This window comes from Lynx rufus, unplaced genomic scaffold, assembly GCF_022079265.1.
Source record: "Lynx rufus isolate CCGP_SWC_20201006 ecotype Redwood Valley unplaced genomic scaffold, mLynRuf1.p SCAF_36, whole genome shotgun sequence".
NCBI classification, from domain to species: domain Eukaryota; kingdom Metazoa; phylum Chordata; class Mammalia; order Carnivora; family Felidae; genus Lynx; species Lynx rufus.
This window is the reverse complement of record NW_025814852.1, coordinates 3,200,135-3,224,352: the sequence shown is the minus strand read 5'-3', so window position 1 is coordinate 3,224,352 and position 24,218 is coordinate 3,200,135. Positions and strand designations below refer to the sequence as shown.

The following is a 24,218-nucleotide window of genomic DNA, read 5'->3' as shown; positions in this document are numbered from 1 at the left end:
TCCCCCAGCTGGTGAACGGTGGTATAGCTGGGACTCTGCCCCCGCCCTGGCCCCACCCGGCCCTTCCCGATGGCCGCGGAGTCTCAGTATTTCGTGTTCTTGAGCGCCTCTGGGCTCGGTCGGGAGATCAAGGAAGCAATATCGGTTTTAGGATCATTTTTTTTTTTTAAAGAGAGATAAAGCCTGTTCCCTAATCTTTACGCCGTGAACGCACAAAGGGCACTAGAAATCACCAAGAATTTGCCCAGCACAGAAAAGCCGCCGCACGACGAATGAACTCAAACGCGCGCGGTCACTGCCCTCCCTCGGCACACCTTCCCGCCTCCGGTTATCCAGAACTTCCTAACCAACCGAGAAATGGGTAGTCCCAGCACCCCGGCTCCCCGTCGCCCAGCGGGCACCCACAGCCAGGGCTCCGATAGGTGAGCCCAGGGAAGCCCCCCCCCCCCGGCACCTCCCAGGTGCCGCTACCGGGACCCCATACACAAACGAGCGTCCTGTGGCTCATCTGCTTTACCCGGATCCTGCCACCAGCAGGCGACCTGAACCAGCGACAGCTCAACCCAGTCTGTGTGACCCCCGTGCCTTTGACACCAGCTCCCCAGGGGACCCCACAGCCGCCTCCCGCCTGGCTCACGGCCCCGGCTGTCTCACAGTTCATCCCGGGTTTCTGGGCAAGTCTGGTCAGAGATGCGCCCAGAGGGTGTATCTCTGTAACTTGCAGAATCTGGCGGTTCCAGCAGGCTCCGGGCCCCACCCCGCCCTGCCGTCCCAGGACGCACCCCGCAGGGCCCCCGGACCGGCCTGCACGCACTGGCTCCCCGGCCTTCCCTCTGCGGACCCTCCCGCCCCACCCTCCCATAGAGGCCGCTGTTCTGGTCTTTCCTTGCTGGTGCATCGCGTCCGATGCCCCTGGGCTCTGTCCCCGCTCCGCACCTGCCTTGGCGTTGAACTAAAATCGAGAACAAGCAGCTAACGCTCATCGAGCGCTTACTCCGAGGGACACAGCGTGACACGCGCTATCACGTTTGACCTCAGGTCACTTCTGCCGCGGCTGCATTCACGATCCGTGACCCCACTGCACAGATGGGGAAGCCGAGGCCGGGAAATGCGAGAGCCACTCGCCTGAGGCCCCAGATCCAGCGCGCGCGCAAGGAGGGGGCGTGGCCCCGGGGAGCCTGCAGCGGACCGGCCGCCGTCCGTCCCGGAATGTTTTGCGGTGATGCCACACGCCCCGTTATGACTTTACGGAAGGATGACACTTTCAGAAAGTCATTCTTCGCCTGCTCAAAGCTGCAGTGTGACCACCCTCCCCGCTGGAAGAGCCTGGAATCGGCAGCAGACGGCACTGCCGTTGGCACAGAAACGGAAGTGGCCAGCGTGTGTTCTCTTGCCCTCTGGGGGCCCCCGCAGAGCCCCGGATCTAGTCAACACCCGTCCAGCCCTGGGCGGCGGGGGGGGGGGGGGGTGTCTCCAAGTCACGGAGCAGATGCACTGACCCGGAGACCCCACCTCAGGGGGGAGCACAGGGGCGGTGGGCACAGAGCCGACCTCTCAGTCACGGCCAAGTGCGTGAGCAGGGAGCTCACGCTGGCGCTGGGGAGTCCCGCCAGGAGATGCCGCCTCATCCTCCCATCTCTGGAGGCCCCACGGGCGAACCCCGAGAGCTGGCAAAGCCCTCAGAGACCATCCAGCACGGCCGTTTGCAAATACGCTCCAGCCACGGGGCCCTGGTGGCAGCTGAACCTCCTCCCTCCTCAAAAAGCCCAAGCAAAACATAAAAGAAAAGACGTCCAGCGGAGGGGTCCTGGCTGTCACGTCACCCAAGCTGGAGGGGCCACCGGTCTCCTGAGGGCCTTCTAGAACACAGATCCCAGGCCTGCTGCCCCAGCACCTTCAGTTGGCAAAGCCCGAGCGTCTGTGCTTTAAAAGGTCCCCAGGTGATGCCACTGAGCTCCCCCGGGGCATCCGGAAACCGCTGGTCACCTGCCCCTGGTCACCAGCGGGACAGAGTGCTTTAACGCCCTGACGCTGAACCCCCATCTGGGAGGACAGAGATGCAGAACTCCGTGGGATGCTCCGCTCAGCCCCTTCCCCATCCCTGAGGCGCTCTCCCGGAAAGCTGGCCTCCAGGCCGCAGGTGGCACGGTCCGTGCCTTCCAGCAGCTCCCGTGCACCGGCCCGGCTCTGGCCCCCAGTCCAGCCGGTCACAGCCGCCCCCTCCCCAGAACGGCCGAAGATACCGGAAGGCAGGGCCGTGCACGCGTCCACAAGCCTCGGGCCCCGCTCACCGAAGCCCGTGTCCTTCCCGAGCCTGTCCCTGGACCCCCTGGATGGGGCTGGGGACTGCTGTCCTCAAGGGGCCTCTCTGCTCCCACAGGCCACAACCCCCCCTGGGACAGTAGAGGCTTCGGCCGATGGAAGCATGGCCGTGTCGGGATGCCAGCGTCCCCGAGGAGGAGCCGGGCAGCCGCGGCGGCCATATCCAACAGTGACGACCCGCCAGCGCTGGGCCCAGGGGGCGCGTGGGCCGGCCTCCCCTCCCCCGTCTCACCTCAAACACTTCCTCATCCAGGATCCGGGTTCCGAACACGATGATGCCGTTGACGTCGATTACGGGGTGGTCGCTGCGGTCGAGGGGCTTGGTGGTCTTCTTTTTACAATCCAGGATCAAGGTGACGTTCTTCTTGTGGATGCTGAGAGCGATCCTGTGCCACCTGCAGAGAAACAGACAGCCCAGCGGGTGAAGGGGGCCCGTGTCGCGGAAGGCCAGCACAGGCGGCCCTGCGGCAAACGGCCATTTCCCGCACCGTCAGGGCGGGGCCGGGCAGCTCCGAGCTGAGCCTCTGCCATCAGACCAGGTTGGGTGCAGATGTCGGCCACACGGCGTGGCCCTGGGAGGTCCGCTCGGGCCGTGGAGGTCTCCGCGTCTCTCACCTCTCACCAGGTCAGCTGTCTGCCCCCGTGAGCTCCCTGGGAAGCCCCGGGCACGGGCTCTGGAACCTTCCGCGGGCTCTCCAGCAGGTCAAGGGCAGGCAGACACAGTGGCCCTGCCTCGCGAGAGCCCCCCGGACCCTCCGGCAGACTGCGGGCTGCTGGAGAAGACGGCGCTTGCAGGGGAGGGGGAGGATGGGTGGGCCTGTGTGAAGTTCTCAGCGAGAAGCACAGGGACCACATCCCGAGGCTCTTCGAAGATCACGCACAGGGCCTCAGACGTGTCAGCCACGGACGAGCTGACTTTCAAACTACCAGGGTGGAGGTATGCCCCCAGCAGAGAATTCTGGAAAGACCTGTCTTTTTTGCTTTTTTTTTTTTTTTTTAAATCGTGTGCTCCCGCCTCTGATGTGTCTGTGTCCTTAAGGGTATCTTACATCTTTTCTGGAAGGAGTCGGGTATAACCACACAATTTTTTACGTCCCTGCTGAGACCAGGAGCCTGGCATTTGAGATACTTTAGCGCATTTTACACAGGGGAAGCGGAGAGGCCCAGGGAGAAGAAAGCGTTCCCCAAAGGCACGCAGGGCGAGCCGAGACCAGGACCCAGGCCTCCAGACTCGAGCCCCGTCCTCCCTCTGCCTGGCGCCCGCCTGTGCGCATCTGGCCCTACCCTGCTTTTTATAAAGCGCGTCCTGCCGTGAGGTCCCTTAGCAGCCAGCAGGCTTTCGGCGGCCTGCCCTGACCCTCCAGCAGGGGCAGGACTGGGCTGCCGAGCGGTGCCCACTTACTTGCCATCCGACAGGTTGATGCCCCTGAAGAGGGGATAGTCCTCTGGCCCTGGTTTCCCTGTGTGGTCCTCATAGAGGAAAACCGGAGAGCGACCCATTTCCAGGCCGATCTGCTGGATGCCCTGCTCATTGTAGATGGAGACCAGGAAGGCCTGGCTGCCTTTCTTGGCTTTCACAGTGGTTAGAATGGAGAAGTCCTCGGGAAATGAAGACGCTGTAACAGAAGACAGAGGGAAGAGGGCAGTCAGGAAGCCCTCAGCTGCACGTAGCCGCAGCTCTGCAAAGAGACCAGCTCGGGCGGGACCTGGCAACTTCGGACGCATATGGTGGTGCACAGCCATCTGCTACACATCTGCCCCTTGATCAAACTGTTCCTGCAGCCCTTCCCTATCACCACGTGACCGAGCCTATCCTCTTTGAAGCTCAGTGAAGGCAAACTTGATTGCTCCTTCCAGCTGTGAGCCTTCAATGTCATCTCCTGAGTTCCTCAACACATCTGCGTATAAATCCTAATTAGAACCTCCTAGGATGTCAGCTTCCTCTGAGCAGGGGCTGTTCCAGATGCATCGCTGTTCCTAAAGCTGGACCTGGCAGATTGTGTCTCATTTGGTGCCTGCAGGAGGGAGGGAGGGGGAGAGAGGGCAGGGGAAAGGAAGGCGAGAAGCAGGGACCATACTTTTTGCCATTTCCCGGTTGATATGCAAACCAGAAGAAAGGGAGAAAGAAATCAAAGGACTTCAACCCAAACTTTTAAAAAAGAAAGAAAAAAACCAACCCTGTATGTCAATGGCAGAAAACACACTTTGCATCTCAGGACGGAAACAACACAAGGTCACTGACAGCCAGACCCACGCGGCCCGCCGAGTGCGTGCAGGCCCGCTCCGTGTGCGCCCGACCTCCCCACTCTCACGCGCCATTCTCTGGCCGCGACAGCGGCACAGCCCGCAATTCTGCACGGGGCCCGGGGCGTGGAGAGAGCGTGGCTGGTCCTGACACAGGGGAGCCACGCAGAAACGCTCTGCGGAACCGGCCACAAGGAGCAGCGCCCGGAGAGGTGTGGGCACCCACACCCTGACTGACGGGGGTGAGAAGCGTCACGCGGGGCTGTGGACCCGGCTCACGGACCTGGACGCGGAGGGACTCTGTTATCAGACCCACCGCTCCTTGGGATGGCAACCCGGTCGAGCAGCCGCCCCAAGGTCCGAGGGGCGGCAGGGCTGGGGTGGGGGCCGCGTCCAGCCCAGAAGCTATCCGTGAGCGCCCTCTGCTGATGGAAGAGCTGCACAGCCAGGCCACTGCCCCCGCTTTTGCTCACGGGAGCAGAGAGCTAGCTGCAGGGTAACATGCTGGGGACAAGGGGACCTCCAGGGCACCAGGCCAAGGGGGGAGGGGCAGGCAGGAAAACTGCATGCTGCAGCCTCTGTGACCTTTGCAGGACCCAGGGTGCGGAGATCTTGCCAGGGCGAGCCAACAGGAAGACGCTGTGGCTGCTTCGACCGGTGAAACCAACCAGCCCCCAAAGGCCAACTCAGGGAGGTGGGGGGGGGGGGTCCCAAGGTGGAGACAGAGGGCAGACGAATGACTTCCTTAAGGGATGACTTCCTTGAGTCATTTCCTGTCTACTTTGCCGAGGCCCAAAGGCACTGGGGCAGTCTGAGTATACAGTAGGAGTTTAATAAGGGCATCACTGTTAAACTGAATCCTCGTTCGCCAACAGCTCCCGGACAGGATGTTCTGCTGGACAGAGGCTGATCCGGAGCGCCAGGCCCACCAGGAGGGAAGGTCTGGGGGGAAGGCAAAACGGGGTGGGGGCACATTGTGACACCCCGCCCCTGCTTCGGATCCGGAACATGAAGGGAGTCTCGGGGGCCCCGAGGGTACCAGGTGGAGGACAAAATGGAGAGGGGACCCCAATCCAAGGCACAAGAACAGAGGAGGGGGCCCGTGATCATGAGGAAGCATGCCATCATGAGGGCACAGTGTGGATGTGGCCGAGCTGGTTCTATGGACAGAGGAGCCCCTGTCACTGGGGCCCCAGGGCAGACGCCCGTCCAGGAAGTGGGGGCAGCCTGATGGGACACACTGGTCTCCTGCGTTCACGGGGGACCCATGATGGTATCTTCTAGGGTCTCGGGCCTGTCTTCCTTGACACGGTGTCCCTCCTGCAAGCAGAGAGTGGCGAGGCCCGGGGACCCCCAGGCAAGCAGCACCACCCTCTCCGGCTTGCCCCCCAAAGCGTCACAGCTCTGGGCTCTGCCTTAATCCCTATAGACTGCTTACACGGCATCAGGGCCACCCAGGGCCAACTGCCGGGACAGGTCCCCGCTTGCCGTCCCGGGTCCACTGACCTCAGGACCCAGACCCCTGGGCCCAAGGAGACGAGGAAGACCTCTGAGGGTCAGGGAGGAGTCTCTGTCCGGCTAGCAGGTGCACACAGCACCAGGCTGCCCGCCTGCGGTCCCCCCCGACGGTACCCGGGCTCCCCAGAGAAGCCTGTGCTGCGGAAGGCCCGTACGTAGCCGCAGAATAAATGAGCGGGCGAGGTGGGCACCTGGGTTAACCCGTGTCTGGCCCACGCTGGGGGAAGAGTCCCCACAAGGGCTCCCAAATACCCGCGAGCCTTGGCCACCGGCTTGTGAAGGGGCCACTGGTCCCCAGAGGATCAAGGTGGCCCGCTGCAGACAAGTCCGGGGCCTTCTCCTCATGGAAGCTAATCAGCTGGACGTCGGCCTCCCTCTGCTCTAAGACACGTTTAAAACCGTGCACGTGGCCACCGGACCACACGGCCGGCCCAGCTGACCCAGGCGTCTCCGAGCAGCCACACTGTCCCCCGCCCCGGGAGGCGGGCGTCACAGCGGAAAGGACGTCCGGCGTTGGGCTCGCTCAGAGGTTCCGCGAGAAGGGACAGAAGCCGTGTGCTTCCTCACATCCGAGGCCACGGGCACAGGACACGGACCCGGAAGAACGTCCTTGGGCCACTCTGGCTGACGGGGGTCGGCAAACCGCAGCGGCTCCACACTCAGAGAAGGGACCCCGCAGAAACCCCTGCTCAAATCAGCCCGAGGCAGGTCCCCAGCTTTGTCTGGCTCTGTCTGGGCTCCTTCGACTCCACAGGCTAATCGCAACCAGAGCACCCCGTCAGAGCATTTAAACGCTAACTGTGTAATCAAGTTACTAATTGGAGAGCTTAGGGAAAACGAGGGCTTGAAAACCATGCCGTGTCTTACTCCTGACTTCAGACCAGACCTCCGATAATTAGTCTCTATTCCGAGGTCCATGCGATCTCTCTGACGTGACGTAAGGAGGCCGGGAAGACAGAAGGAAAGAAACCCCAGGAGTCTGTCGTGACCGAGACCCCCCGAGCCAGGCGTCCGGCAGGCTACCTCCCAGGCGGCCCACCTGGTTTCCCCAGGAGGCCTTACGCGGGGACAGCATCACACACGCTCCGCGCGGCTGCCGGGGCCTGGGGAAGCCCCCCACCGCTCCGCCTCGAGCCTTTCTCTGGTCCCAGCCCCCCAAGTCTCTCTAGGGCAGGGGACGTGGGGCAGGATGTAGGCAGCTTCTGGGCGAAGACGAGAATGAGGGCGATCCTAAGACGCGTGTCTAGGCTCAGCCCCAAAGGTGAGGAAGTGCTCCCGGGATGCTGGGCACGGAGGCCCCTGCGGCCGTCTGCCGGGAGCACGAGGGGGCCCTGACCCAGAGGTGGGCTCCTGACGGTTCCGCAGGGGACGCGGTGTCCCTGGCTGACCTCATCTACCCAGAGTGACCTTCTTGTAAAGGGCCGACCCGGCCCCTCTCAGGGACAGCCTCCTAAGGGCCCACGGATTAAAGGCCGGCTGAGTCCAAGGGGTCCAGGGAGCAGACAGCAGCCCCCGGAAGAATGTGTCCCTCGGGACCCGGGGGGGGGGGGGGGGGATGCGGGAGCAGAGACACCGCCATTTGTCAAAGGGCCGCCCAAGGTCGGGGTCACAGCCAGGTCACCAAACAGATGACGCCCAGTCTTCTAATAATTACAGAGCGTCTCCTAAGGTGAACGGATCCACCTGGCGCCCCGGCCCCTTTCGGACCCGAAGCGAAAAGGGCTCCTTTAAGGCAGGGGGAGAGCTTATCGACCGACCGGCCGTCGGCTGTCTCCCCGCGGCCAGATAAGCCCAGAGGGTTGAACTCACTCTGGGGCGTGGGGAGGGGGCGCCACACTGGTCCGCAGCCGGGGGACCAGGACGACTCGGATGCCACGTCTTAGCAGCCAACAGCGCTCCCCGTGCCGGGCGCGTCATTAAAAGCAGAGGCCTGGCGCTTGGCAATCACCTCTCATTAAAAGCCTGCACCCTCTTGCTGGGAGCCGTGATGCTCGATTCATGCGTCTCTCAATGTCACTGCCCCCAATTAAGCCTCTGTGTGCGAGGGCTTCCTTTCCCATGACCCTGGGTCTCTCTCCACCTCACCGGAGAACCGTCCATCACCTTTTTGCACCTGGGGTCCTGGCAGTCTGTCTACAGCTGGAGATGCACCTGCTTGGAATAGCGAGGGGGATGGACAAGGCCTCACGCCCCCACCTTCGGTGGTGAGGGCTCATGTGACGGCTGCTGGGTTTTTTCACTATAACGAGCTCAAACCGGCCTCCTCAGAAGAGCTTCCTGGAAAATCAAGGGTGCTTCTCCCGCCACATGGGGTTCCAGCTCTGCGCTCTGGCGGGAGGCAGGAGGGGAGAGCCGTGCCCTCCACCAGAACACACATCCCCTCACCACCACCCACCAGCGAGGACACACACGCCCGTCTCTTACCAGGATACAGCTGCTTGGTAGGTGCGCTGAGCTGAGCATCTTTCGTGACTCTGTAAGCGACATCTGGGCCTTTGGAAGATCTCCGCGTTGCACAAAAACCTGTTGTCTTTGTTATTCCGTCAGGCAAGTTGTGAAAATCTAGAACCTTCAGGAGATCTGCTGGCTGAGCTGAAATGGCAAAGGAAGGGAGGTGTGGGGTTAGACAGGCAGGGAAGGAGCGGCACAGGGCACCCCCACCTTCCCAGGAGCGCCGGAGGGCTCAGGGGAGTTGGAGGCAGCTCAGAACCAGCTCAGATGCCGGGTGTTGGGGGGACGTGCACTGCGGCCCCCAGAGCCGTGCTCCCGGCCCAGCTCCCGTCGCAGGAACGAACCCTCGCCTGCCCGGCTCCCTCGTCCACCGGCACCTGCAGGGCCGGTGGGACCCCCCCTGGTGGCGGAACACAGACTGACCGTGCATGGATTCTGCTGGAGCCCGCACACCCCATGCGCCCTGAGCACGTTTTATCCCCCTCGTCACCCGATTAACACACGATTGTCCCATAACTGTTTACAGCAAAGATGCAATTCTCGCTTGTCCCCAGAAGACCTCTGCCTACAAGACAGAGCAGAACCAAGAACGAGCGAGGAGCAGGTCCCTGCCTCCCTTCCGGAAAGTTCCTGGCCCTCCGGCGGGGGCTCCTCCGAGAAGGGCAGCGGTGCCCCAGGGCCTTCGGGCCCGAACGTGGCCTCCCTGTACCCCGGCTCCCTCCTTCACATCAGAAAGAGCAGGGACCTCCAGGCTTCGAGGACCACGGGCTTGTCCACACACCTGCCCCAAACAAAGGCGGCTCCCTACGGAAAGCTCAGCTCACGTTACTGCAAGAGGCCCCGGGAGTCCCCGCGGAGAAAACAAACTCCAACTTAGAGTCAGAAGGAAAAGCCTAAATTTCCTCACTGCGTCCAGCCCCTGGACAAGTCCCTGGGACAGGCAGAGTCACCGCCCTCTGGGAGCCCAGCTGCCTCGGTGATGACACTTCGCCAGGGGCAAAAGGCGATCTTAGCTTAACCTCATCCCGACCTCCGGGATCCTGTAAGCGTCCTTTATCGCGTAAAAATCCCTTCGGAAACGTCCTTCACCTCTACCCCCCAAGATATAAGGTAGCAATCAGACTCCAAGCGTAAAGTCCCCTGATACGCATCTGAAAGGTCTCACGACTGAGGGTTTGCTAAACGGTAATACGGTAATACGTGACCTTTTCCCAACAATAGTGAGCCCTCTCGGCGCCCTGGAAACCTTGCTCCCAAATCCCTTGGAGGCCTGTGCTGTCCCCAGCCCCCTCCCGACTTGGCGGTGGGTAAGCAGTCGCTTCTCACAGCTCTTCCTGCCCACGGACCTGTCCGCGTGCTTTATAAAGCCACCTTTTCGCACCGAAGACGTCTCGAGAATTCTTTCTCGGCCACAGGCTCTGAACCCCAACGCTTTCCACATCACAGCGGGCGATGCCCAGGTTAGGGGAGCCCAGCCCCAGCACCTCCCTGTGGGGACGGGGGTGGGGGAAGGGGTAGGGGGTTGGCCCCGTCCCTGCCACCGGGCCAATGAGGCCACAGCACCAGCTGGTCCCAGATGGTCGGTGCCCTGGTGGACCAGACACTGGCCCAGGCCAACAAAGCTCCATCCTGGGGCTCTGCTGGCCCCACACACTGGGGACCATGAAGCAGGAGCTTCAGGCAGCCCTCTGCCAGGGCTGAGGGGAGTGTCAGCGAGCAGGGACAGACTCCTGCCACACTGCTTTTGCTCCTGGATCAAGCTGTGCCTGAAGCCATCGCCCACATGAGCCAATACATCCGTCCTTATGTTCGTCACAACTTGGATTAGACTCTGACACCTGCTACTAAAAACTCAGCCCCCACTGAGTGGACTCACAGGCTTGTCCCGGATCCTGGGCCCTCCTCAACTACTCAGTTCATCGGCTCCCCAGCCTTCCTCCCCAGAGGGCTCACCACATGCCCGAGGCTCGCTCCACAGGCAAGTCCCACTTTCCTAACAGGGGTGGAGGATGTGGAGGTGAGAAAGGACCCCCAGCATCGGTTCCCCTTCCCGCATCCCAGGAATCCTGCAGCTGCCTGCCTCACTGGGAGCTCAGCATAACCACCGGAGAGCGTGGGGGCCCCAGAGGCTGGGCAGCCTCAGTGCGTGCCCAGCGAGGCCCTGACAGAGACCCCGTGCCCGAGAGGGCAGGCCCGGAGGGGAGCGTCCAGGGCGGCGGCAGGTGCAGAGGGCATCCCGTGGGCTGCCCTCCCCACACGGCGACGGGCTGGGATGCGGGACGCGGCAGCCCGGGCCAGGCTCCGAGAACACCGGGGCCGCAAGGAGAAGAAGCTGCTTTTCTCCAGCACGAAGCACGCCCCCGCCCTCAGTTCCCCGCAAGGCACCATGTCACCTCGATCCCAGACTTCTGCCGCCAGCGGCCGTTTGCACAACTCAGCTTTGCCACAGACCCCTGTCGCTGTAACCAAGGAGATACAGAGGTGGGTGGGGGAAGGGACAGCGTGGGGACCCGGGACACTCTCGGTCCAGACTGACCTCCGCTCGTGGACAGGATCACTGCCTCTTGAGGCCTCTGTGACTTCCCTGGGTGGCTCTCGGCTCCTGCCAGGACCCAGCCCCCCACACGGCGCGGTCACCCCCTCGCACGGCGGGGGCGGCGCCTCTGAAGCTCGCGGCCCTGGCGACCGTCCTACGGGCTGCCCACAACCCTTGCCGGACGTCTGTCCGCTTGACATCGGGCTCAGGCGCTGGCAGAGCCCAGACCTGGACTCGGGCCGTGGGAAGGGACGGCCGGTGCCAGCCGCCCATTCACCTGCCACAGTGATGGCACACAGTTCTGGCTCATCTCTGAGACTCGGTTCCAGCACGGGCGGTGGCCAGGGGAGCGACCAGAGATCCCGGCTGGGCTTTCGGGGCCCCCATCCCGATAGCTGGCCGTGCTCTTCCCAGATGGGCAGCTCGCAAACCTGTTTTCTCCATCGCCGGTGGGGGAGAGCTGTTTTCCAGAAGCCTCCGGGACATGTTCACAGGCCTCTGCTAAACAAGTTGAAAAGGCCACCAGACCATCCAGGCCCAACGCCACCCCTCCTGCCGGCCAGGGGCTCCCTGTGCCAGAGCTAAAAAAAAAAAAAATACTTTGAAGTTTTATAAAAGGTGTGGGAAGGGCCTGGGAGGCATCTGGCAGGACAGAACTTCCGTGGACTTTCCCTCCCGTTGACACAGCCTCCCTGTCAAAAGGCAGTTTCTTAAGAAACCAAGGTCCTCGGTGCCTCCGTGAGGATGAGAACGCCCCCAGGAAACAGCGCTCTGGGGACAGGTGCCCGTTGGTTTGAGACCAGCATCACCCCCCCCCGCCACCGTCCCCAGGGAGAAGGTCTTGAGGTCACCGCCTCGCTGAGGCCAATGAGAGGACTTCTGCCAGCAAAGGCTGCCCGGGGCACATTCCCCGGACAGTCCACGAGCCCTCCCTCCTCCTCCCTCCACAACAGCTGGGCGGGCCTCCCCCCTGCGCGTCTCAGCACCCCGTGGAGACACAGAGGGAACTGGCCGCGTCTCGGCACCCGCCCAGCGCCCGCTCAGGTGCCTGACGCCGCCAGCGTGAAAACCAGGCCACCGCCACCACGGTGAGACCGCGCCACCCTCGCCGCACGCGGGGCACCGTGCGCTGGGAACAGCGGGCACCCGCGTCCCACTCAGGCTCTGCGGAGCCCAGGGAGCTGAAAACCATGTTTGGCAGACTCCTGGGCGGTCTTGGGGTCTCGGGGAGCAAACCAGGTCCTAGCACCCGGGGGCTGGAGCCACAGGCGCTTTGTGCCCAAAAGGCGGCACCAGGAGCCTGGAAAGGAACGCGGGACCGAGTGGCCTACCGAGGAGCCGAAGCAGAAACGAACGGCCCGGATCGGGGCCCGGAGGCGCCACGGACACGGTTCACAACCGGCTGGCTAACAGGTCAACCGGCGCGGCCACCAACCACACGGGGCGGCCTCTGCACCTTCCACAGTCACTCCAAAAGCCATCTGCCCAGAGCCCCTGGGGACTCAGAGTCAGGGTGCCCCACGCCACCGGGGCTCCTGCCCCCGCCCCGCGGCACACTGCAGGGCGCGAGACCCCAAAGCGGCCCCCGGGGAGTGACCTCACAGCCCGGCACGCCCGGGGCACGCGCGGCCCCACCGCCTGTGGGCCACACGGACACCAAGCTGGCCAGCCGTCAGGGGTGGGGGGGGGGCGCACAGCCCCCACGTCTGCCCAGAAGGCACGAGCGCGGGGCCCTGACAGTCAGACCCCCTGCACAGGGCACCTGTGTCCAGCTCGGGCTCAAGCTCCACTCCTTCTGTTTCGTTTTTTGCTTTTTGCTTTTTGCTTTCCCCTAAATAGGCCACACGTGTTCTCAGACACTTGCTGAGGGTGAAGACTGCCTCTGAAGCCCCGGCTCTGCCCATCCCGGCCGGACGGCGCGGCGGCTGATTGTTGCCCCCGTCCTACGGGCTCGGGGAGGAGCTCGTGGGCTGTCCGAACCTGCTCCCTGGACCTGGAACCATCAGGTGCCTTTGGTCTCCACCAGGTCACAGAGGCCCCGTGGGAGAGGACCTTTTCCTCGGTCCTCCGAGTCCCGGGGCCCGAAGCCAGAGCAGTGCCCTCCGGGACTCTATCACCAGGGAGTGCGCGCCTGTGCCGTCCCGTCCACCTGCCACATCTCCGGGACCCCGGGTCCCCTTCTCGGGCGACGGGCTCCCACCAGACCCCAGGCGCCGGGCGGCAGGGGTGGGGGCATCACAGCACCTTTACCTCATCGAAAGGTGACCATCAGCGCCGTCCCCCACGGTGACCGGCTCCATCGGCCTCTGGGCTCAGGGATCTCTGAGGACGGGCGCTGATCTGGGCAGCTCTGTCCCTGCCCTGCGCTCACCTGCACAGCCCCTGTCCGCCCCCCTGCCTTCACTGGTGGCCCTCCTGCGGCCCTCCTGTGACACACGCATGGAGCGCTGAAGGCTCCAGGTTCCAGACAGTGCTGCTGGGAGAAGCGGGGCACGCAGCCTGCGCCCTCGGCGCCCCAGCGGGGACGATACAGCCCTTCCTGTAGGGACTCCATCCGCGTGCTGGGACTCCCCCCCGCCGCGTCCCCCCCCCCCACCGGCCCCAGAACACCACGGCTCACCCTCCAAGGCCCACAGCCCACCGTTTCCTCTCAACGGAGACCAGGGCCAAATCCCACCAGGTGTCTGCGGGCTGCCGGACAAACCCAATGGGACGAGCCAAGTGGCAGGCGCTCTGCACCCCTGAGTCAACACCGTTACCGCCAAAAGAAAACGTGAAGAGTTCTCTAAACAACCACCAAGGTTTACACCTTCAAAATTCTCAGAACTGTCTAATTTTAGAGCTAGAAGGAGTCATAAATAACCTGGGTGCGGGCGCCCTTGATTCCGAGAGCGAGGACGGGCGGACACGGGGAGTGACCACCCCGAGTGGCCCCAGCAGGCTGGGACCCGGCTGGGGCCACGACAGAGCCATCCACAGCTTCTGATCCATGCCAGCCCCGAACCCGCGTCCACTCGGCACAGGCAGGGGCCACACGGAGCTCATGACGCGGTCCCCGAATCACGGCGCGTCCGCCTCCCGCGTGCGGTAACCTCGCTGCTCTCAGAGATGCGCCCTTCCGTGAGTTCAGGTACCTCAGGCCCGTGTGCGGTCTGCTCCCCTGGGCTGCAAACCTCAGGAGGATCCCCGTACCCCTGGTCCCGGCAGACACGGCCACCGCCCCCCAGGGCTCCACTTGTCCCGTGACAGCAGAGCGCCACACGGTCACCCGCGGAAGCACCAGCCCTTGCCCTGTCCTTACTAGTTCCCTCCTACGCTTCGGGGAAGCAAGAAGGACGAGGGACACCAGCGAGGAAGGGGGGGGCAGAGCCCCCCCCCACACCCGACCCAGGGCCGAGGCTCCTCCCACTAGCCCTCCGTGGCCCCATCAGGAAGGTCAGCCCAGCAGGTCGGAAAACAAACAGGCCTTCGGAGGCTCCGACAGAAATTCCTCTTCAGTGACCAAACTGTGGGAACAAAGCAAACAGGCAGGGGTGGAAAATGCGCTCAGACCGCCTCCAAGTCCTTCCCCCTCCGGCACCCCGGGGCTGCCACAGGGCAGAGCCCTGGAGCTCACATCGACTGGGGGCAGGCCAGGCTCGCTGCCACACGGGGAAGACGGGCTCCTTGTGCCTGAAGCCGCCCCGTGACCCCCTTCGGTGGCTCCCATCACTCCTCTGCGGACATCAGGGCCCGGTCCCGTCCAGGAGGCCCCGGCTCTCACTGGCCGCCACCCCACCGATGCCACGGCGTTGCGGGGACCGCTCCACCACGGTCCCTGAGGAGAGAGCCCTGGGGTCGTGCGGCGGGCGGCACGACCGCCCTGCTCGAGCCCCCAGGGACCTGCCGCGGGGCCTTAGCACCCCTGGACCCCAGCTCAGGCAGTTTTGAGGCTAGAGGGGGCTGGACTGGAGCCTGGCTCTGCCCACCCTGCCCTATGGGCACTGGAGGGTCCCATGCGGGAACAGACGTGAGGGCGCACCTGGCGGGGGCTCGCTGTCATCGTCCCTCCCCCACCGAGAGACCCCACTAGCCTCCCCTACGACATCCCTGACCCCCTGCCAGTCTGTCTTCCCTGGGGGTGAGCCCAGCACGGAGCCCGTCGTGCCCAATGACACCGTCTGTCAGGTGTTTCTGGCCCCTTTTCCGGTTTCTAAGCAAGAGCTCGGGGCGCTGACACGGCCTCAGCTTCGTGGCACGTGACTATTTGTGCAGCATCTGTGTCCTCGACCGGACGGCCAGGACGGGCCTCCTCGAGCCGCCTCCCCCGGGGGGCCTCCGAAGGCCCCGGGATTAGGGCTCGGCAAATGTGGCTCCGGTCCCAGCTCCCCCCCCCCGCCACAAGCCCCACGGCCCTGGGGAAAGTGGGTTCCATCCGGAGGCTCCCCGTCACCGTCGGCAATAGGGAAGGGACACCGCGAGGGGTGGCCGGCACCGGGATGCCGGCCGGCAGGGGCCACGGCCACGGCGCAAGCAGCGTTGACTCCCTTCACCCGGCCTGAGATCGGACTGCTGGACGACACGGGGCACCGGCCCCGTGCCCCCCCCAACCGCCCCCACCGTGTGCGGGGAGGAGGGCAGGGACTGTGGGGCGCAGGACGGGCTCCCTGGGAGCGCTCCTTCCGTGAGCCAACACGAGGGCCCGGAGACGGGGAGCGGGAAGGCCGCATCCTGCTCCTCACTCTGACCTCACGGTGTCACGCTAAGGGTGAAGTGTAGTCGTGGCGGGGGGCAGGGTGAGCTAAGAACCCGTCAGAACTGAAAGCCGGACGGCGTTGCAGACAGCAGAGGGCACAGGGGACCCGGAGCCCGCCCCACGGCCGGTCAGCGGGCCAGGGCCACCGCGCGGGGCGCCCCCCAGCCTGACCTCGCTCGGCCGGCGCACACAAACGGCTGGGTCCTCGCTCGTAAGCGGGACGCCCTCGGCCCACAGGCCGCACCCGCCCCGCTGGCGGGAGACCTTGACCTCCCTCGTTCCTGCTCCGTCCTCCGGGGGCCCAGAAACCCCCCAGGCTGCAGCTCAGCCTTGGGAAAAGCGGGCGCTTCTGGGCCGTCCAGTTAGGACCACACTTGGTGCCGGTCCCTTCGCAGCGGCCTGGCCGGTCCTGTCCTTTCCCTCCAGCAGATGCCCGTGGCGTTCCGTCCACGCAGCAACTGTGGTCCTGGGGGCAGCAGGGGCGGGGCGGGGGGGGGTGTGAGTCCTCAGGACACGGGGATTCCATGAGCAGGTGACGCAGCCAGGACGCAAACAGGTTCTGGAAGGCCACGGAGGGCAGCAGGTAGAGAGGCAGGCACAGCCTCCCTGAGCTGGCACCAGCTCGTGCCCCTTCCTCGAAGGGCCTCCCAACAGGGGGCACACTGGGGCTGCGAGTGCAGTGGTCCCGGTCCAGGAGGGGGGCAGCTGAGGCCCTCAACACCCACCGTGCACCTACGTCGCTTCCTCCCTAGGAACACGGTGTGGCTAAGGAGGGCCCCAGGGGGGAGGTAACTCCTGGCCTGCCCCGGACCGTGACCCCCATCTTCCACCTGTCACCGCGGCTGACCCGAGGGTCTGGACACCTGCCCCCCGCACATCACCCCACGCTGTGGCCAAATGCTGGCCAGGTGCCCTCATGGGGCCCAGACACACGTACGTGCCATCACCTGGGCCGAGGGCACCTACGTACGGTCCAGCCTGGTGCCCCTCCCCACCAGAAGGTAACTCTCAACACACACACACTCACTCACGTACATTCACACTCACTCCCTCTCACACACACACACACTCATACACACACTCTCAGTCACGCCCTCTCACGCTCCCGGGAGGGAGTCCTGCTGTCTGCCAGGACTCCCACGAGGACCGGCTGGCAGGTCAGAGCACGTGGGAAGGAGTCCCACGGGAGGAGTGGACGGGAAGGCGACGTCGCGTGGAGGCCGGCAGAAGCCCCCGGGCTTGCTGGGGCCACACGGGAGGGTCACACGGGGAGGGCCCCACGGGGCACCACCGAGGGACGAGAGGAATCTTCCCGCCGGCCCGAGCACCGGGGGGCGTGCCTGCTCCGCGCCGTTCCCCCTGCTCTCCATCTGGCTTTCCAGAAACAGAGGGACGTACGTACGTCTCTCCCGTCGTCCCACAAAGGGCTGGGAACAGAGCAGGGCTGGACGCGAACCCCCGGCCCACTGCAGGGACGGCGCGGGGCAGAGGGGGCCCGCGGGCGTGAGGGGGAACCGGATGATTAATCTGAGTTTCCCCGGAGCTCATTTATCTCCTCTTTCTGGAGGGAAGGGGCGGGGGAGGGATGGCACCAAGTGCCAGACTGCACGGCCCGGGCCGGCCGTGTTTGTGGCAAGAGGCTCTCCGCACCGCCCCACCTGCTTCCACGAGGCCCGGAGGGCGGGCTGGCTGCCATCGGGCCAGCCGGGGTCACACTGGCAGGGGGCCCTCTGCATCCATGGCCTCGCCCAGGCCCGGCACCCCGGGAGTGGGGCCCAGGGCGCCGAGCTGAGGAGGGAGGGCGGGCGCGGGACAGATCGGCACCGGCTCCAGACCGGACTCGCCAACGGCTCCGTGATGGACGAGCGACACCCGTCACTGGAGCGGGCCCGGGGGGCTGCGGGCGCCCCATCCATTCAGCGACGCTCTCCGAGGCCTACCGGGCATCCAGCACCCGTGGGGGGCCTGCACTATTTCTGCACTGACCGTCCCGACATTCTGGAATCCGCAGGCTGCACTGGCCCGAGCATTTCCGACCCTGAGCCTCAGTCCCCCTGCTACGAAGGGGCTGTAATAACAGGGCCAGGAACGGTAGCTGGAGCCCCAGCACGGACACCGGATCCAGGCTCCTTCCCTCCCTCAAGAGCGACTATGACGAGTCAACGCGGTGTCCAGAAGAGACCCCTTGGCTTAACGAAACTCCAGGAGAACAAGAGGCCCCAGCCCGCACGCGCCACGCCCTCCCCCCACTGGCCTGGCAGGAGGTGCCCCGGGGGGCCTGCCGTCTCCTGGACTGTGAGATCCCGGTCAGAAAGGTGTTGCCCGTAACCGCGGCGGGAGGGGAGCGCTTGGCCCAGAGCGTATGCGCAGTATGGCGAACAGAACCAACCAACGTACGAGTGGAGGGGAGACGTGCTCTAGGGATCCGAGATAAATCCGGAACGGGAGGGAACCCTTCGGTGGGGGCGGCGGTCCAGCAGCAACAACCGGGATGTGCAGGCACAGTGACCCGCCATCGCCCCCTCAGGGCTGAGTTCTGCAGGGAGCTCGCAAAGGCGGAGGCGTCTGCGACAGCAAAGAATGGAAGGCAGGTAAGTGCCCACCGGCCGGGGCCTGTCACGTAAAGTGCGCGTAGGAAACCCGTCGCAGAGGCTGGACAGGAAGGGGCTGGTCCAGCCGGCCTGACCTGGGAAGACCGCTGAGACAGGTCACTAAGGGAAAAGAGTAAATCACACAGCAAGAGTCCCATCCCTTCTCCTGTTAAATAAAAGCCGTCCACGCAATCGCAAACCACATCATATAAATGCACACACAGAAAGGCCCAGAGCAATTCCAGCCAGATAGTGAGGGGCTTCTGTCCGGGCAGGGGCGAGCGCTGGTAGAGGGTGAAGGGGGACGTCTGCCCATCTCTCTGTCTCCACCTCCCCTTCTGAAAAATGCTCGAAGTCCACAGTCACATAAAACCCACGTAATTTTATGAACCCCCACAAAATACCAAAATGTGTTTTTTAAGCGTGGCAGTTTTAAAATGGCCACAAATTCTTTACCACGAGTGCCCATTAAGAGGCGGGGTCTACGTCCCCTCCCTTGAATCAAGGTGGGTTCTGGGACCACGTGACCAGGGGAAGGCGGTGGAGGTGCTGGGTGTGAACTTGTGGGTCTGGGTTTTGAGCGGCTTGCGATACGCCGAGAACCAGACTCCATGCTTGGAGGAAGCCCAAGCAGCCCCCGGACGGGCCCATGTGCGGAGAAACCCAGGCCCCCGGCCAACACCCAGGGCTGCCCTCCAGCCGTGTGGGAAACCACCCTGGGAACGGCTCATGCAGCTCCAATAAAGCAGCTCGACGGGACACCAGCGGCAGACGCGTGGTCCCTGCCGGCCGCTCCCCCTCGCGGACTCCCAAGCCCCCTAAGGTTGCTCGAGCAGAAGACTGCTGTCTTTCGCAGAGCTAGTACTAAGTTCCGGGTGGTTTTAAGGCGGCAAAGCATAACCACACCAAGCGAGCAACAAAGGGGAAATTTGTTAACACCAATACTCATGACAGACGTATATGAAACTCTCACAGCTACAAAGGAGGGAAACAAACAAATACATTATGTTTGATGTCGCTAGGAGTTCAATAAACCCAAGTTAAAGCAAGACTCTTGTTTCCCACCAAACTGGCAAATATAGATATATTTTGTTAACGTACCAAACTGAAGCTTTCTAGGAGACAGTGCGATGCTCGGGGCTGAGATTGCGCGAAGCATTCACTCCCTTCACCCAGTGGGAACTTACCTCCAACACCGAGTAAGGAAGAAGTATAAATACTTAGAGACGCTTGCCGTGAAATCAGGCACAACACCAAAAACGTTGAAAGAAAGTAAATGTTGCAACCGGGGGGGGGGGTGTCAAAAATATTACTGTGCATCCAAATAACATTAACATCACACACTCACGAGTTTCATTTGTTGTCACATTAATGTTAGCTGATGTTACTAACGTTTGATTAAGTGATATTTCTTTGATTGAGGGATATTTAATTGTATGGGGAAATGCTCCTGGGTTTTGTTGTTTATTTTAAGTGAGGGTTTTGGAGGTATAATCCGCACGTAGTAAAATTCATTCTTCTTAAGCGTTCGGTCCAGGGAGTCTGACTAATGTGTGGTCCAGGAACCACCCACCGTCACGGTACAGAATATTGTCATCACCTCAGAAGGGCCCCTCGTGTCCCTCTTCCCACCCCCCGCCCCTTGCAACCAGTGATCTTTTTTCTACAATTCTGCCTTTCCTCAAATGCCACGCGAATAGAATCGGATCGCATACAATCTTTAGCGTCTGTGTGTTCCACTTAACGAAACGCGTCTGTACCCGCGCTGTTGCACGTGCGCACTCTGGCTACCGCCGTGCGGGATCCCACCGCTCGGGTGAACCACAATTTGTTCAGCCATCCCCCTGCTGACGGGTGCTTGGGTTGTTCCCAGTTTTGGGGGGTAATGAGGCAGCATGTGAACATTCACACGTGTCTTTCCACGGATGTTACACGTCCACGTCTCTTGGGTAAACACGTCCCAGTGGAATTGCCGGGTCCCCTGCTAAGTATGATGGGCTTTATAAAAACCTGCCGAACCGTCTTCCCGAGTGGACGGCACTTTCCCCACATCGTCGCCAATGCTTGTGTGCGCCCTGGTACCTGCTTTTGGTTTTAGTTTGCAGCTCCCCGACGACCGCAGCTGTTAAGCATCTTTCCATTTGCAAATGGGCCATTCTTACATCTTTTCTGATGAGATGTCTGCGCCCTCCTTCTGCCCAGTTTCAAATGGGGCCGTCTATCTTCTCGCTGTTGAGCTACAACATTCCTTTCTCTCCTCTAGATGTAAGTGTGTTTTTTGCAGGCATTTTGCTCCAATCTGTGGCTTTACCTTCCCATTTTCGTAACAGGTTCTTTTAAGAGCAGAAGCTTTAATCTGATCCAGTCCAACCTGTCGATTTTTTTCTAGATCGTACTTTGTGCGTGCTTTCTGAGACATTTTTGCCTCATCAAGATTTAAACAGAGGGTTTTCTTTCTCGTTGATTCTTTACAGTTTTAAATCTTACGTGTATGCCTATGATCCATCCTAACTTTTATATATGATTTGAAATAAGGGTCCAAGTTTGTTTGTTTGTTTGCAAACAGATGTCTAGCTGTTCCGGCACCACTTGCTGATAAAGACTACCCTCTTGCCAGTGAAATACCTTAGCATCGTTGTCAAAAATTAACTGATCACATATGAGCAAGACTATTTATTGACTCTCTTCCATTCCCTTGGTCTACATGTCTTTATGTCAACACCAGAATGCTTTGATCATGGTAGCTTTAGAGTAAGTCCTAAAATCATACAGAAGGAGCCCTCTGCATTCTTCTTTTTCAACATTCTCTTCATTCTTTCAGGTCCTTTGCCCTTCCACACAAACTTTAGGATCGTGTTATCAATGTCTATTTTTGAAAATGTCTGCTGGGATTTTAACTGACATTGCACTGAATCTGGAGGTCAGTTTTGGGTGAAAATGACACCTTCGAAATATTACAGCCTCTTGTCCATGAGCATGGTATACCTCTCCAATTCTTGAGACCTCCTTTAAGACCTCTAAGCAATGCTTTACAATGTTCAGTGCACAAGTATCTTGTCAAATATGTCTCTAAACATTTCATATCGTTGATGCTACTGCAATGGCTGCTTAAATTTCTATTTCCAATTGTCCACCTCTACTCTCTAGAAATACAAGGGACTTTTTGAATTGACTTTGACTCCTGTGGCCATGCTAAACTTATTTATTACTTCTAGAAGCTTTTTTGTGAAGTCCTCAGAATTTTTAACACCGATAATCATGTGGTCTGGAAATAAGACAATTTCACTTCTTCCTTTCCAGTTCACATGCTTTATTCCCTTTTCTCGCCTTCTTCCACTGTCTAAGGCTTGCCATGCAATGTTGACTAGGCATGGTGGGAGCCGATGTCCTTGCCTTGTCCCTGATCCCAGGGGGGGAAAGAATTCAGAAGTAGATTTTACATCGATGTCCTGTATCAGATTGAGGGAATTTCCTTTTACTCCTCATTTATTGAGATTCACTCATATTTTAAGACTATTACAAAGTGGCCTGTAATCCCAATTTTGTAAATGCAGGCATGGAACAAATACTGGAAAATAAACACATCAAAATGTTCAGCTGGTAATTTATTTGACTTCACTGAATAGAAACTATCACCAGGATCATGGTTTAAACAAGGAAGGGATTAAGGTTCATTTTTATTTTCTTCTTCGTACTGCTCAGTAGCTTTTAATGTTTCTGTGATGGGTGTGCATTGTTTTTATAACAAATCAACAGAATAATAAAAGCCAATTAATGTCCAACAGGAAATGGCATGATAAAGTAACTGTCCTCTCTCCATGTCCAGCTAAAAGTAAACCCTCAGGTCAGTCACAGATCTTTTCACCTTTGCCTTCATGGTGGACAATTTTTTTTTATGTAAAGACAACAGCATAGAAGGATATATAAACTAAGATACTTCTTTTCTATTTTTTTTCAATGTTTATTTACTTTTGAAAGAGAAAGAGAGAAGGGGGGGGGAGGCAGAGAGAGAGGGAGACACAGAATCCAAAGCAGACTCCAGGCTCCGAGCTGTCAGCACAGAGCCCGACACGGGGCTCGAAGCCATGAACCACAAGATCATGACCTGAGCCAAAGTCGGACGCTTAACCAACTGAACCACCCAGGCGTCCCAGTGGTGGGTAATTTTTAACTTTATAAAGCAAAACTGTGTTTGCACTTCTCAGGAACATTCCCCAGAGTCTGCATTTGGAATGAGCCACCCGACGCCATGCATCCTCACGGGCCCCCCCTTTGCTAAGGCCCGAGTCCAGCTTACCCCTGCCCTTCCGGACTGAAATGTGGACAAAAGGCAAATGTATCTGCTGGCTCACCGGTTTTCTACACTGACATCAGCTGGCGTTTGCCCTGAGATCCTCGTCGGAAGAGACAACTTTAGAAATGGAAGAAAATGAGCCCCTGGAGATGGTGTAACACCTATTAAATGTCACAAAGCAAACAACGTGATAAATGAAGGTAAGAGAAATATTTCCTGTTACAAATCGAAGTCACCATCTGTGCGAGCGAGCCCTGCACACCCGCCCGAATGCTCCTCACGCGGCCCAGATGGAACGGCTCTCGGCGCGCGGGCCGCGGAAGGATCCTGGTGGAGTTCTGTTGCTAGTAGATCTTTCTCGGCGCTGAAATCATGTTGTTGGCTTATGCGATCCAAGGAAAAGAGTATTGCACTGGGTCACTCTGACCTTTGGAGGGATACGTTACGTGACTTCCCTCAGGACCAGAAGGCATTTTTCAATTACTAGAGCCAAGCAAGTCTTTAGAACACTCTGACGATGACTCAAAACCAGACACAGGGACGCAAAATAAGCACTTAACGGTGCAAAACTGTATCAACTCCCTCGAAGGAGGCACCACAAAGTGGCGGCAGAACTCAGAACTGGTCTGCACCACGGTCACGCCCCAGTCTGGCCACCAGTCCCACGGAACACCCTGGACCCACACTCCGTGTGCTGATGAACTGGGGTTCCGAGCCTCCCTCCCCCAGGGATGAGAGTTGCACTCCGGGTCCCCAGGCTCAGTCGGCACCTCCAGACCCTGGTGCAGAGCGGGCAGGGCTACGTGGAGCCACCTGCAAGGCTGGACGGATCATTGGCAAGAACCCATCCCGCAGCCCCACACCAGGCTGCCGTCCGAATGAAATCGCGCCCTTCCTTTCATGCCTTGGCCCTTCCCCGCCCAGGCCAGCCCGGGACGCCCCAGACACCAGCTCCAGCCCGCCCCCCTCCCCAGTGCCCCAGCGCACCCCCCGACCACGCTCATCCCATGTGACCGCCTGGTGGGGAGAAGATCCTTCCAGCAGCAGGACCTGGTATCACCGTCTACTCCGCGGGCCACAGCAGGGACACAGCACAGACGACCCAAGAGAGGAAGGGGGAGCAGAGGGGTGACAGTGAGCAACTACTGACTGCCCATTCGGTTCCAGAAGATTCCCTGACATTTTCTGACTAAATGGGAGGAGCTCTGGATGCATGTGAGTCATAACTGTTATCAATAACCCACTTTTGACGGTAACACCGTGGGGTAGGAAGTACCACTGTGTTCTCCAGATGAGGAAACTGAAGCCCCAATGCCCAGGCAGCCCAGCCAGGTCCCGAGCATTACACGACAGCCCCCCAATGCCTCCCAGGAGCAGCAAGGAGGCAGTGACCGGCCTCCAGCAGGTGGGTAGCCCAGGTCTATCCCACGGGTCCCCCAGGGGGTCGGTACCCAGGGATAATGCTGCCCAGGGTGCAGTGGCTCAGGCGACAGATGCCTGCCGTTGGCTGGAATGTCATCTGCAACA

The 24,218-nt window shown here is 60.7% G+C and overlaps 1 protein-coding gene across 2 annotated transcripts in view; it reads right to left on the bottom strand.

The window, feature by feature from the left end:
• COL5A1 (collagen type V alpha 1 chain) overlaps positions 1-24,218 on the bottom strand; it is a 148,203-nt gene that overhangs the window by 104,906 nt on the left and 19,079 nt on the right. For both annotated transcript variants that reach the window (XM_047093810.1, XM_047093811.1), the window contains exons 2-4: positions 8,509-8,676; positions 3,725-3,938; positions 2,555-2,717 (exon numbers count right to left, since the gene is read on the bottom strand). In XM_047093810.1, the coding sequence (XP_046949766.1) occupies positions 2,555-2,717; positions 3,725-3,938; positions 8,509-8,676 (545 nt within the window). The remainder of the gene's footprint in view (positions 1-2,554; positions 2,718-3,724; positions 3,939-8,508; positions 8,677-24,218) is intronic.